At 40.1% G+C, this 14,213-nt stretch overlaps 1 protein-coding gene across 8 annotated transcripts in view; it reads right to left on the bottom strand.

Annotated features, from left to right (window-relative positions):
* tenm4 (teneurin transmembrane protein 4) overlaps positions 1-14,213 on the bottom strand; it is a 192,408-nt gene that overhangs the window by 89,899 nt on the left and 88,296 nt on the right. For 6 of the 8 annotated variants that reach the window (XM_058413624.1, XM_058413630.1, XM_058413626.1 and 3 more), the window contains 3 exons: positions 5,789-6,035; positions 2,128-2,226; positions 478-713 (listed from right to left, as the gene is read on the bottom strand). In XM_058413624.1, coding sequence (XP_058269607.1) covers positions 478-713; positions 2,128-2,226; positions 5,789-6,035 — 582 coding nt within the window. Of the gene's footprint in view, positions 1-477; positions 714-2,127; positions 2,227-2,461; positions 2,537-5,788; positions 6,036-14,213 lie in introns of all 8 variants that reach the window. The other 2 variants (XM_058413631.1, XM_058413627.1) reach the window with 2 other exon arrangements.

The following is a 14,213-nucleotide window of genomic DNA, read 5'->3' as shown; positions in this document are numbered from 1 at the left end:
AATAAGGCATCTTAATTCTTTTCACATGAGTGGAACGTAACAGTCAGGTTTGTACGGGACTACGAGGGACCGTGTGCAAAACATTTCGTTGCTGCATGACAGATAAGAGCATGATAAGAGGATGTTTGATGTTTGACTGGGGTTGAGAATTCGAAAGCATTGTCTATTCAGGGATACACAAATCTTACTGCTTTTATGACAAGGTGTTATTTATTAAAAAGAAAATCTTAATTAGGAAAGGGTCTGTCTGACTGAAAAATTTCTAGGGAGACCATAAATTTTTAACTGACTGGAAAAGTAAAAATCCCGGCTTTAATAAGATGAAATACATTCAGCATAATGTTCTCTGGTATGCCTGTGTATTAAAATATTTAAAGGAAGTGTGCTTCTCAAGTTGGAGCAGTCCTCATAAATAGACTGCTGCAGATTTCTAGGTTCTAGGATAAAAAGCTGGGTATAAGAAGAGGATGAACTTACCAATGAAGTACGCCAGCAGGAACACCAGTGTGATGGAGATGAGGATGGCACTGAGGGCGGCGCATTTCCAGTTGCAGTGCTTGTAGGGCTTCTTGAGGCTGAAGGCGGGTCGGGTGAATGTGCTGCGAGGTAAGGGTCGCGGCGGGGGCGAGTACACCGTGCTGGAGGTCAGAGGGTAAGCGGGCGACGTTGTGCAGTACAGCGGTGAACTCCCACCAGGCTTGAACAGAAAGTGTCTAAAAGAGTGCAGTAAAACTGTATTGCACAAGTTCACACACACACGTGTTGATGTGGTATAATATTAAAGCTGGCCTGAACTGACTTTACAGAATTTGAATACTCGCTGGTGTTTTCGCATTCAGCAATTAAAAATAATTTAAGTACGTTCTAAATATGACCAGTAAGCGACAGTGGTGTATGTAAATGATGTACATCACTGGTACAGAAATGTAATGGAATCTTTCAAGCAAAAACATATTAGGTAATCTAAACAAATAGCAAGATAAGGTCTGACTGCTATATATGCTAAAAAAACAGCCTGACATTTACTGTTGGGAATCGTGCCCAGCTGTGTAACATCAGCAAAAGTTAAAGAAGCTAAAATTATAAATAAGACACACGTAGGTGTTAACCTTGTGCATCCAGCTTCAGTACCTCTGTGGTTTCTGTTTAGTCCACCAACAGATATTTTCTTGACAGAAAAAAATAAATAAAAACAACTTAATGTATCCCAAATAGCTCCAAATAGTTTAAACATGCAGTATGACATATAGTCTACTATGTATGATGAAGAAGCCATTAATTCAGTACCTGTGTGCTGCACTGATACATGGAATTAGAAGATAAAGACGGAGCCAAAGTGCTGAACGAACACCGGAGTATTCAAATGATTCAGGCCAGCCGGTGATAAGTGTTTTCCCCCTCTGTGTTAGACAGTGCTGAGCATCTCTGCACAGTCAGTAAAGCTGTCACTTAGACTTTTTTTCAGTTGCATTGTCCACTTTTAGACTTGTGTGGGGTTAAAAACTTTCCTGCCACCAGCGGTTGCTGCACTGAAATCGTGAATCGATATGTAATTTAATTTACAGCCCGAGTGACCACAGAGGATCCTCGTTAATATGGACCTGTGCGGTGACTTCTAATTCACCTCTAGAGGGTGTGTCTCTCGGGTGCCAAGAGGCTGCTGGATATATATATATATATATATATATATATATATATATATATATATATATGTATGGGGCACAAATGGTCAGGACAGCAGCTCATTTGCCCTTGAAGATCACGACACTCAGGTTCGAGTGAGTGCTATGGTTTCTCATTGCCTTTTGAAGACTATAAGAGATTTTTAACATAAGTGAGACCGCTTTACTGACTGAGTAAGAGATACTCAGAGATGAATTACATATGAACCATATGCAACCTTGCCCAGTCTAATGTGCTAGAAAATCAATTACAATTTTACTTGCTATCATTGATCATAGTTAGTTCTGTGCATGCAAAAAATATTTATGGCTGGAAGGTGCCGTTTCACATTAAAACAAAAGAACAGATTTGAAAGACAAGATCAATGCACACGTGTACGGCTAGGAAGCATGGCAAAGCAGATCCTACTAGTTACGGCGGCCGCGGTCGGAGCATGCAACATACCCGTCACTGTAAGCATTGTCGCGGCGAGCCGTAGCCAGTATGTCCATCTCTATAAGGTTGTCCTGTAAACTCTCTAGGATTGTCTGCTTTGCTATGTTTCTACACACAGGTAGAGAGATGGATAGATGGAGTGAGAGTGAGGGACATGCATGCAAGAAGGAAACACAGATGTGATCATCCTGTGACTTCAGAAGTAGAGGTGGAAAAACTGACAGAGACAAACGGAGAAATCAAAATTTAAAGCCCTTATGGAACTAAACTAGGAGTTTGTTGGTTGGTGTAAAGTTTCCCCATTTCCTGTACTAAACAGTGTTTCTCCCACACAGGCATGTACCTTGTATTGTATGACCCTTGCCCTTCTCTGCAAGAGTCCTGCTCCTCTCTGATAAACATTAGAGTATTCTGGTTCCTTTGTGGTTGGGGTTAAAAGAGAACAAGGCATTATATATTACTGTGATACATTTTGTACCTTTTAAAAGTAAAATTAAAGGTCAGTAAATCACACATTACGGCTTAAAGGCAGTTCTACATTATATTCCGTAGTGGTAAAAACTTTCAAGAAGAAGACGGATGTTAACAGTCAGGAGAAAATAGTGTTCTGTTGTCTGAGCAATGCCGGATCCTGTCCTCAACAGAACGCTGTTCCATAAGGGAATGTTGAGGTAATGCAATGGAAGAATGAACCATCAAGCATGCAGAGCACAGACTCCACACCTTCAGTTCAACAAGAGAAAAGACATGTTTCCCTCCTGTTCACTTCCTGTTACAGGCTGCTTCGCGCTCTTCTCATTGTTTATTGTTTATTTGTTCAGGCCATGAGAGAAGCGTTAAAACTTTTAATGAAAAGGAGTTGAGTTAGGAAGGGATCCTGCAAATCGAGAGTAGGTGGACAGGAAGCAAAAAAAAAAAAAAAAAACAAGCGCAAAGGAAGACCAGGCTAAGGCACAACATCGTGGGAGTCTCTGTCTCCATTCATCCCTTTCAACTAAGAAAAGGCACCATTTTAAGCCCAATACCTAAAGCCCCATCTTTCCCAGCCCCCGTGAACTTTTCCTAATGGCTCTATTTTCTGTCAGCAGACTTTATACAAGTAACGGACTGGATGAGGGAGGGGTTGATAATGCTGATTTATTCACTTTTTCAACACCTCCTTTTCTTCTGCATGCTGGCTGGCGTGACCATCTGTTCCGTTCTCGTCTGGGAATACCTGCTACAGATTAAACTTTGGGAAAATCCGTAGCGCCTAATCAGTCATTATGTCGTTAAGTGTCCCTCCGCAAACTGAAATTAACACTCATTTTCCTGTTTAGTGGACCGCCACTGCAGCCATCATGTTGAGATGGATAAGAGTGAAAATAGTGATATGCAGGCAAACAGATCCATAGCATATGTGCTTGTCAAAAGAAATTTGATTGTATAATAAGATAATAAGAGTAAAATATTAAGGGAAATATTGTACAGATGCTCAAACGCTAAATCTGAAAGATAGATAAGATGTACATATTAGAAGCCAGTTAGGCCACATGTAAGAAAGAGCATATGACAGACCATGTTGTTGTATGATAATTTTACAGGTGGGGATGGTGTGATGTGGCACAACGTGCAAGAGCAGTGCCGCTACCACACTGTGGTAAAAGTACGCAATAATAATAACTGACCTTGAGCTCATGGTATATTCTTTCAAGAAGTTTTCATGGGAATATTTAGCTTGGGCCGGATTCAGAGTTGAATTAATATTAAAATTGCACATATTAACATCAAGACCACTTTGGAATCTGAACTTAAGCACATTATTCTTAAATCCAGTGCCATATTGTGACCATTTGTTTTAATCTCTGGTTGTACATACATGCCATTCAAAACCTTATCAGTGTAACTGATAAGACAGTCACTAATCTGAGTGAGTGATTTGTTATGAATAAAGCATAGTAGATGAATGCTTGGTCACCTCATCACTCAAAGCATGGGCATGTTTCCTTTAGAAGAAGAAGAGGAGTGCGATGAATTAAAAACACTGAACACAAAAATTCACTGTCATTATTTTTACATTTTAACTGTATATTATTTTATATTATATTTTATTTTCCCTATGTAAATATCGATGTAACATTTGGACCAACTCTGAATAAGAGTTTAAATGGATCAAAGCTGCCTCTTGGAAGCGATGGCCTTTGTAGTAGAGGGTAATCTGAACACCAGCTCTCTTCAGTCCTAACCTGACAGCTCTGATATTTGCCATGCATTAGGAGCAGCCAGAATGATGTAGACAGTCAACAGCATTCAGTGCACTTGACTGATCGGTTTCATATAAGACCCTCCTAAAGCAGCAGGGGCAAAGACTGATTGGAGATAAACAAGGACCCAGGGCTCTAGAGCGAGAGCTGCCCTACAGGTGCCTCAGTGCAATTACTTATCCATTATCCACTAACCTATATATTATGCTTAAGAGTATCAAGCTTTGTAGATTTCAAGCAGAGGGGAAAATAGTGCTTTTCTTTTGTGGAATGGTTTGGATGCATGGTGGCTCAGTGCCCTGGTGGTGACAGCCATTTGAGCAGAAGTTTACTGAAGGTCAGTCTGCTGGAATAGCGAACAGTGCAGTTGCGCTTGAGCTATACGCCAACGTACATCAGATAAAGCATGTATATGCAAAGAACCAAGTCATTTTGAATAATGATGCAGAGAAAATGCAAAACTCTCATTTCCTATATAATCATCCACATTACCGTATGTTTGAAACAATTATTTTGTTTAGTTTGTTTTATTTTTTTCTTGTTTTTTTTTGACCCATACTCTTCCACAGTGCTAAACACCTACGCAGCACTCTGCCAGGCCTGGACATTGTACCAAGTAAACATTATGCATTATTATCTATAAGCATAAACATTACTCAACTATAAAAATGACCCCTTGGCTCTAAAAGCAGAGGTAGCTTGTGTTTATCTAGACTTATATCCTCAATCCCATACAAAATGACTGCAAGACTCACACAAGACTGGCATTACAATATATACAATACATCTTATCAACCTTATCAACATTTGCCTGTTGTCCTAACCACCACACAAGACCTCTGGCACACGCCGTGGCGTAATCTAGCAAGTCTTGCTCACTACAGATGAGCCCGCGGTAGGCCAGTTGTCCTGTCCCTTGTTTCTCTTCTCTTCCTCATGACATTCAAGCGATTGTGGAATGCACAGGATACAGATTAATTGTGGCCTTTCGCAGCACTGACCTACATTTTGAGTTCAGATCATTTTATAGGCGACCTGATGAGACACTGTTCCACCTGGAGCTCATTAGGGAAAAGTGCACCAAACAACCTTTAGTGTGATTGACATGGTGCACTGCCTCACTGTCTAACCTGTACTGCTGCTACTAGGCTTTACAACACATAAACAACTTTCTTTAAAAGTACACAAACTATAATTAGACTGTTGTTAGCTTTAATTATGATTACAGAAAACGCTGTCTTTCGTACTTCCGTCAGTATAATTATGCTCATTAAAACCTAAATGACAAAAAGTGATTCAGGATAATCACCTACACCTACACATCAGATTCCAGGCCAAAGTTCATAACATGCATTTGGTGAATTACCGTTTTATTATTCTATTCAAGCATTAGCCATTTCCAGAAAAAGCCATGCCCTCGGTCCTACCTGGTCTCCAGGGGGATGTTGCTGTTGAGGAGCCAGTTGTCCTGTGCACTTCCGGAGTCCGGGGCACTGGAGGGTCCCTCGGGTGCTGCCGTGCTGTCGGTGGGTGCTGGACTGACGTTACTGCGTGGCGTGTAGTTACTCCGGCTCAGTGAGCCCACAGACGTGCCATGGTGCTGACTGGGAGAGTGCGAGTGGGAGAGGGGAAGTGGAGGCGTCCTCAGACGCGAATGATTCTGGTAAGAGCCCTCTGAGGAAAGGAGGAGGAAGAGGTAAGCAAAGACGGAGAGAAAAGAGAATAAGAGGAGGAGTAAGGTTAAATTAATGCATTAAGACCTGCAAGCATTGCATGAAAATGTGTACACTCTTAGTAAAAAGGGTATTCTCAAGGGCTCTAGCGTCCACCAGGATTTTGGACCATTTTTCTGACAGGGAAACTCTCTGTTGTACAGCGTTTATAGGTTATACCAGAGGCAAAAACAGAACATTTTAGGGTGCTAGATGGCAAAGTGTGTAGGTGGTTGTTTTGTCTCCAGTGGGGAAATCTCGTCTAGAAAATTCTAAAATCTATCCGTGACACATCGACTGAGCAAACCTTTTACCTACAAACGTCATTATTAACAGAAAAGCTAAAGCAGTGTGTACAATTTACTTTTACACTTTTTGATAGCAGAACATTTCTTACTAATCTTATTTATTTTACAGAATAAGTCAGAATATTTATCGACTGTAGACAGGATGATTTTTGCACAAGGTTTGGTGTGTCTTGTCAGTGGCCAAAAACTACCTTTTTTGAGAGAACAGGGCAATCTGACAGCCACATTTGCTTGCAGCCCATCATCAAACATACAATTATCCTGCATATCCAACAGATTATCCTGTTTACTCACTGATAACTGCTTTAAAAAAAAAAATCCTGTGACTACCATGTTGCAAAATTCGGATTGTGTTACAGTGTACACCGTCATACAGATGAAAGCATACACAGAATGTAGAGAACCAAATTCTAACCTTCAACATCCTGAAGCTTGGAGCCAAAAAAGTGTTCAAAAGCTAACACATGCTCCATGGTAGGAGTGTTTGAGGCTGAGAATAGTTGTTTATTCTGGTCAAACAATCCCCCAAAGTATGCTATGTTGACTCACGCTGTGGCTAAGGAAACCTAAGATGATTCTACTTCATATTATGGGATTTGCTAAACATAATATCAGAGTAAAATCTGAGGTATGTTATGGCACGGCATGAGATTTACAGCTAGGGTTACATGCACTAGCACTAAAACTATGTGAGCAGCATTATGCCTGGTTGACTTCCACCATCACGTCTCAGCTGGCAGCTGGAACCTCCCATCCAGCATTAGCTACATGCACTGCTGACAAGCTGTCATTATCAAGTATGCTGAATTACCAGAGTCAGCCGCTGTGCTTCCATTATGATGTGCTGTCCAACAGGTCAGAGTCTGCCATCAGGAGGCTTGTCAGTGTTGCAACTTTTGTTTTGTTTCCTGCTGTCACTACATGTCAGGAGACTTGGGGAACTAACAGCCATTGGATAGTGTAGACCAGGATGGAGGCTATTAGATCTTCATGGTATGTTATAGCCCAAACCAAATCAGCCACCCAAAGTTTGCATCCATTTTTGTACGTGCTATCCAGTTAGTTAACATGGCCATGTATCCATGTATCTACATCACACCACTGAGAAGCTTGCGTGTAATAAAAATGAACAGTGGTTACTTGAAACAGTTTAATCACTGCAAAACATCCTAAAAAAGCATCCTTGTATTTTTGATTGAGCCATCTCTAGAGACCGAGCACAGCTATTAGCATGAATGCCGTCTACAACCCAAAAGTCTAAACTGACTGTAAAACGTTGCCAAAAGGGAAGCTGATGTATTGTGCAGGCCTGGAGAAAGTTCATCTGATTGATTTTTTAGCTCACCACCGTTCCACTAAATGGTGCATCAGAAAACAAAATTTTGTTCAGAGTGTTAAATCCCTTTGCATTCAGGCAAAAACTACTGCTATTGGCAAAATCTCCTCTCCAAATATAATAGTCTCAAATATGTTCTTTCATTCATGCTATACTGGCAAAAGAGAGAAAAAGAGAGAAAGCAAGAGAGAGAGAGAGAGAGAGAGTATTAAAGACATAGTTACTGTATTTTAATGGAAGTTATTTCAAGTTCCAGTATTAATACAGACCCTCAGAACAATGCTGATTTGACTTGATTTGTTTGGTCTTGAGTAGATGGACATCAGAGGTCCCCATTTGTGTGTTTTTTTTTTTTTTTCATTTATAGACTTCTGGAGTCTTCTGTACTTTTCCCTATGAGCAGATATTTTATAGAAGCAGCCTGATTGAGAGGAGAATATCAAATATTACAGGAACATGACCCCAGCTTTAATTAATTAACGTTATGATAAATCACCTTGCAGAAATGAGGAAATGTAAGCTTTATGGCATGTGGTGAGCACGTTTTTCTGTCCAGAATCATTATGAGATATGTCACCGACAGATACCCGGTTGCTTTTTTATTCCCCTTCATTTCAGGCTCAGCCCTGGATCGTTTGTCAGAGAGCAGTGACAGATGGATCCATAAAGACTCACGTTCGCACAATCCCACGCTCCCGATTACTCAGAGCCTGATGCTTCTCCTAGCCAAGCTGACGATGACCCTGATGAAACCGGCACCAAAACAGAATGAAAGCGATGAAGGAAAGTGGTTACTTCCTTCTGCACCAGAAGGCTAGCTGTTTTCGCTTGCTTTTAAGGTATAAATGTCGAATACATTGAGATCTTCACAGACTTAATAATATCTGAATTAGTAGTGAATATATCTGCCAGCGTACACATATGCGTGAGTAAGGGCAGGCTTAACGCTTAAAAATCGTAAGCCCAAATTTCTGTCATGTGTTATCGAGTACAAAGAAAATATTTGTCATAGACTCTTACAAATCTCTTTAACAATGCCAACAATGCCTGGAACCAGTCTAGTTTTAATTAGTAAAAATAAAGCAGTGGATATTAAAACTTAAGGCCAAACATTGTAAATCTTTCCTCAAGGATGTTTGTATATAATAATTCCAAATGATTCAATTACAAGTGAACCTTTCCACCATGAAACCTTGGTCAGGCTTCCACAATGTGTTTGCTCTTGAGATGGCCTTTGGGTCCCTTAAAATAGCAGACGGCAAATGAGAACAGCTGATGCAGCGTTCACGAGTAAGAGCTTTATTTTCATTGAAAAGCACAAATGCTGAGGCACATTCGAGTCCTTGAGACAATAAGAATCACAACAAAAGAAGCAATGATTCAGCAAAAATAAATCAGCCGCAGTCCAAAATCGCTTAAAACTGTGTGGAAGGGCTGATCAATATTAAGACAAACCAGGCAACTGCACAGAAGACCAAAATGAGATTCTGAGCTCCAAACTTCAAAATAGGTCCCCAAAAAAAAAGAAATAAAGAAAAGCTCCAGTTCTTCTTGTTTGCTAAAAACCCCTTTGCCTAGAGGAATAAAGGTGGAGAAAAAATCTCTGGAGATGTAATGTAATTTCCACCTAATTATCCAAGCTGACAGTTTGTAGGATATCAAAGTGTTTCATAATTACGAAACAACAAATGTGTCATGCAGCTGTTACGGAGGGAGAGAAGCAGCTCTGAGAAAAATGGCACATCAAAGTTTCATAACCAGTTAAAAATAGTTAAAAATGGAAACCATGTTAATGAGAGGCTACCAAGAGAAGTGTCTCTGTAGCAAGAGAGTTGATGTGAAGCATATGCTGAAATATGTCTGCAATTGGACTCTCTTTCACATGGATCTCAACCACAAGTACAGCTACACTACTGGTTATCTACATCAGTGTCTTCTCCTGAGGTAAATATCAGAACAGTCCAATCTCTCTTGACTCAAAAGATTACTGTTTGTTCTTACATCACTCTGAGGGTTGTTCTGTTGACATAATTTCCAATTCTTTTGACCGGAATTGACACATTCGTCCTTTTCCTACAGTGTAAGCTGCAGTGCATACATACAGCACATAGATGGGTTGTTAATAGTTTGACTGCTGGTATTTTATACTGTTTACAAAGTGATTTGCTATGACATGAGTGAGCAAATGCATGAGTGATCTAAGTCATGTAGCTATGGCACACGATACTCACTGTGTGAGGAAAGCACACTAACAATAACTGCTTCTCCAAGGCAAGTTTAGTGAGCGAAGAAAAACATTTCTGTCATTTTGATAAAAAGATTTATTTTTCATGAACTTACATTATAAGCATAATATTTCTTTCTTTCTTTCTTTCTTTCTCTCTCTCTCTCTCTCTCTCTCTCTCTCTCTCTCTCTCTCCCTCCCTCCCTCCCTGCAGAGATTTCCCTCTTTGTGAAGGTCAGCACTGTAATGAACTGTGATGAACTGTCATTATCATTCATTTCAAGTTATAATGCATATTTAAGTCACTACAAATAACATTAAGATGAAAATGTAAACGCATTTCACTGTACAACTCTCGGTATTACACTTTATGAACATAATTCATTATAAGGATTTCATATCCACTCAGCCCCAATTTGTATGATACTTTATGAGACCTGCCTTGTTTCCCCCAATAAATTCTGAATTTTTATTGTTTTTGCAATAGAAATTCATACTTTTTACTATTTTCATGCATGAATAATTTAAAAACATTTCCATACTCAAATTGCACATCAAAACATTGTAAAAATAATAAAGATCTATTAAAACATTTACTGCTGAGCAAAATTACAGAAAATATATATTTTGGATGTTTTAGGGCTCTTGCATGATGTAATTGATCTGGAGGGTAAATAATTCAATAATTAAAATAAATAAATAAACAACCAAAATAATAATAATAATAATAATAATAATAATAATAATTTTGTTTTTGTTGTTGTTTTGGTTGGTAAACTTTATTCTAAAAATTATTATTGTATGAGGATGGTAAACATTTTAGAAAGCAGCAGAAATAAGGATAATGTTCTTAAATGAACTGAAGGTGATTTAGAACTTCCTCAAAACTTCCTTAAATTGTCTGCATGTGGATAAAAATAAATAAATAAATAAATAAATAGGAGACTCCTATTCCATGTTCAATATTTGCAGGCGACAAAGACCCATTAAGTAAGTCTGAAATCAATCTCTAAGGAAAATCAGGTTGCTTCAGTCGGCGGCATTAGTTAACCATTGGCTGATACGAAACCTTCAAAGCTTGTGCAGAATTGATTTGTGGATCTAAATAATTGATAAGCAGTGAGGTCAGGCATTCAGATACATCTTTTGCATATATGTAAGCTCATACTTCAATTTTCTTAAAGTTTGACAGCAATTGTCAGTGTCATATCCTCACATCGCAACTTTCCTGTTAATATTGAGGCAGAAATAAAGACAAACTCCCCTCCACGAGCAGTGTGTATCGACCCGAAGCTCAAAAATAACAACCCACACCAACGATGGTCACACCTGACAAGGCACGACATGCCCTGAACACCCGCTCAAACTGCTGGAGTTGTGAGAGATTTGATTCAGAATTAATCAAAAGACAGTCAAGAGCCAGACAGATCATTAAAAGCAATCCACTGCTGCAGCCCCTACAGCTAAGCACAGGAGCATCAAACCCCAACTTAATAGTGTTTGTCTACTCAAATACAGCATCGATGGAGGTGGCTCTTCTATCAACGCGTTTTTTTTTTTTTTTCCAGCTACCAGATGTTAGATACAGAGATGCGCACAAGCAGAAATGTCTCCCCTGAGCTTAATTCAAAGCCTAGGGAATTCTGGTTTCAACACTACTGTTCTCAGTTCTGCTCACCAGTCAAACTACTGTTTCTCACCATTAGAGGAGACAGAGAAGGAAGGACACAGGGGAAAAGAAGCTGTCTTCACAGGGCTGTGTCTGAAGGCGAGCATGCTTGGGAACAGAGCACAGGATCTATACTGCTCTCAAATTTGATATCAGCAGATGAAAGCTGTCATATCGGGAGAAATAGTGAGTACGGTGTCTGTATTTATATTGTCCAAAACAAAAATTCCAGAATAAATTTCTACAAAGGTGTTCTTTCTTATTTTTAATCGTGATATTTACCAAAAAAAAACTCATAACACCCTCGCCTGAAAATCTCAACCTTGATTATCATGCATGACATAGCTCATGAATCCTTAAAGGTCCTGAAGATGGATTTGATGGTGAAATGCACAGATGGCTTTGATTGCCTCTTTTGTTATCTCCATGGTAACTTCAAAAAGGACTGACTACATTAAAAACCTAGTTTCGGCCAGCAGCTGCTGAAATGCTATCAGATGAAGGGTCCGCTGTTACAGTTCTGCTGGCTGACCGCACTGCACTTCTATATAGCCATAAATCTTCTAAGAGACTGAAGTCTCAGAAAAAGGCCACCATCAATGGAATACCAACTAGAAAACCCCTTTTCCAAATTCACACAGATTCCTCCTTTGCCATGTGCTGCTCATTAACTCACCATTTCTTCATCCATATTTTAATATCAAAGTATCTCCTGCGGAAAACTCGTTCCACGGTGACCTCTTTAAACCCCATTTGCTCCCCTAGCGCAGGCGACAGGGAGGAGGCCTGTGATAAAGCGAGTTCCAAAACGAAGCTCGGCTCATCTAAATGCAGGTATGAAGGACGACCCGGCGGCTTCGTTCCCCGCCGCTCATTCCTGCCCAGTCAGCTGCAAAGGCATGTTGAATCGGCCTTTACAGAGGAGAACCATTCTCAATTAGCAGCCCACTGTGGCCAAACCCCATGCTGCCTCACACGAAAAGATGCAAACAACAGTATAGTGGGCTTGAAAGCAGAGTCCTAAATCTGGAGAACAGCAGCCCAGCAGGGAGTCCACACCCTGCTTTAACACTCTCTCCAGGATCCGGGCCTGGACACAAACCCAGGGGCCACGGTGCAACGCATGGTCAATAAAGGAGCTCAAGCTTCAGTGAGTTCACCTCATTGGCCTTAAAGCATTCAGAAGGGGATTTTTTCCCTTCTTTCTTTCGTTTCTGTGCACACTGAGAGTTAATGAAGATTAGATAAACAAAATGAAGCAGTAGCGCATCTAAAAATTACACCCAGTACTTTTATTCCATGCATCATGGCTTATTACAGGCAGAAAGTTAGAAGACTGCAGTCAGTCTGATGGATGTTAGAATACCAGTGAATCAGACATGTACGCCAGCCCCTGTGGCAATGTGTTTTAATTTGTCCGTTTCTAAGCTGAGCTGTTTGTTCCGTTTCGGTTATGTGTGAGGCGGAATTATTTGATGCCTTGTTTTTACACCAGTTAGACTTGATGTTTTACTCTTTATTACCAAGATTTCAAGATTATCTTGTCCTCGTCTATAATTCTCTCTCATCCACCTGAGACGGCTAGCAAATACCTCGGAAAATAACACGCTCTGAAACCCTGAGCAAAGCCTTTTTAGCCCACCTCTCAGCACAAGATCACGTTTCTGTAACTACATAATAGGGCTGATTTCAAAAAATGGACACAAAATCATATCAGTGTCGAGCAACGCAGTTCTGGCTCCGTCCTCCCTTATCGTTTTACATGAGACGTGAGAGTGTGGACATGTCACATGCACGCTGTTTCCATCGCACTCATTCTCTCTCTCTCTCTTTCTCTCTCTCTCTCAGTTGTTTCATCATGGTACTTTTTTAACCTACATAAGGAGTCCAGTCAAAACAATGAACTGTACTAATGTGCACTAATGTACTTGTTTTATTTCCTGACATGGTGACAATGTGAGAGAAAGAGGGATGGTGCATTAGAATGGGTTCGAAACATATGGCCAGAGTTTCTATATTAACTGCGCTAATTAACTCAGCGTGCTATCTTGAGCTATGATTAATGCTCATAATGGCACTTCAAAATGAATGTGATGACACCTGTTCATTAAAACAAGGTGAATTAATTTAAAGGGGGATGTGGCAGGTCTAAGGTATGAGTAGGAAAAAAATTGCCATGTGTGATATTTTAATGCCACGCTGTAAGCAGGTAGTATGAGCGAATATGGCTTTAGCGGCTCATTAGGTGGTGTAAGTGAATAAACAGTGCCGTACCTTTTATAGTGTAATTGGCTTCTTGTCCTGGCACAGATCCGCCAATAATAGCAGCCGAGCAATGAAAAATGACCTCTCTGAAGATTATATCTCATTTATCACGTGTCATTTATTTGCTGGTAATAAGAAGGAGGTGAGACTGCTGATGACTTGATGAATTGTCAAGGGAAATCTCAAAGAGCAGCTTCAGGCTTGCTGCTATATCCACAACAGTGCAATGCCACACAATTGATCCTTGACAAAAAGTCTTCCATTATGTTACACTTACTTTCAGCATGCTAAAGCTGCTATTGCATTCTCTTTTGTTTCAGTCAAACAGAGCCGCATGG

Source organism: Hemibagrus wyckioides, linkage group LG17, assembly GCF_019097595.1.
Source record: "Hemibagrus wyckioides isolate EC202008001 linkage group LG17, SWU_Hwy_1.0, whole genome shotgun sequence".
In the NCBI taxonomy this organism is placed as follows: Eukaryota; Metazoa; Chordata; class Actinopteri; order Siluriformes; family Bagridae; genus Hemibagrus; species Hemibagrus wyckioides.
This window is presented reverse-complemented; position numbering and strand designations above follow the sequence as displayed.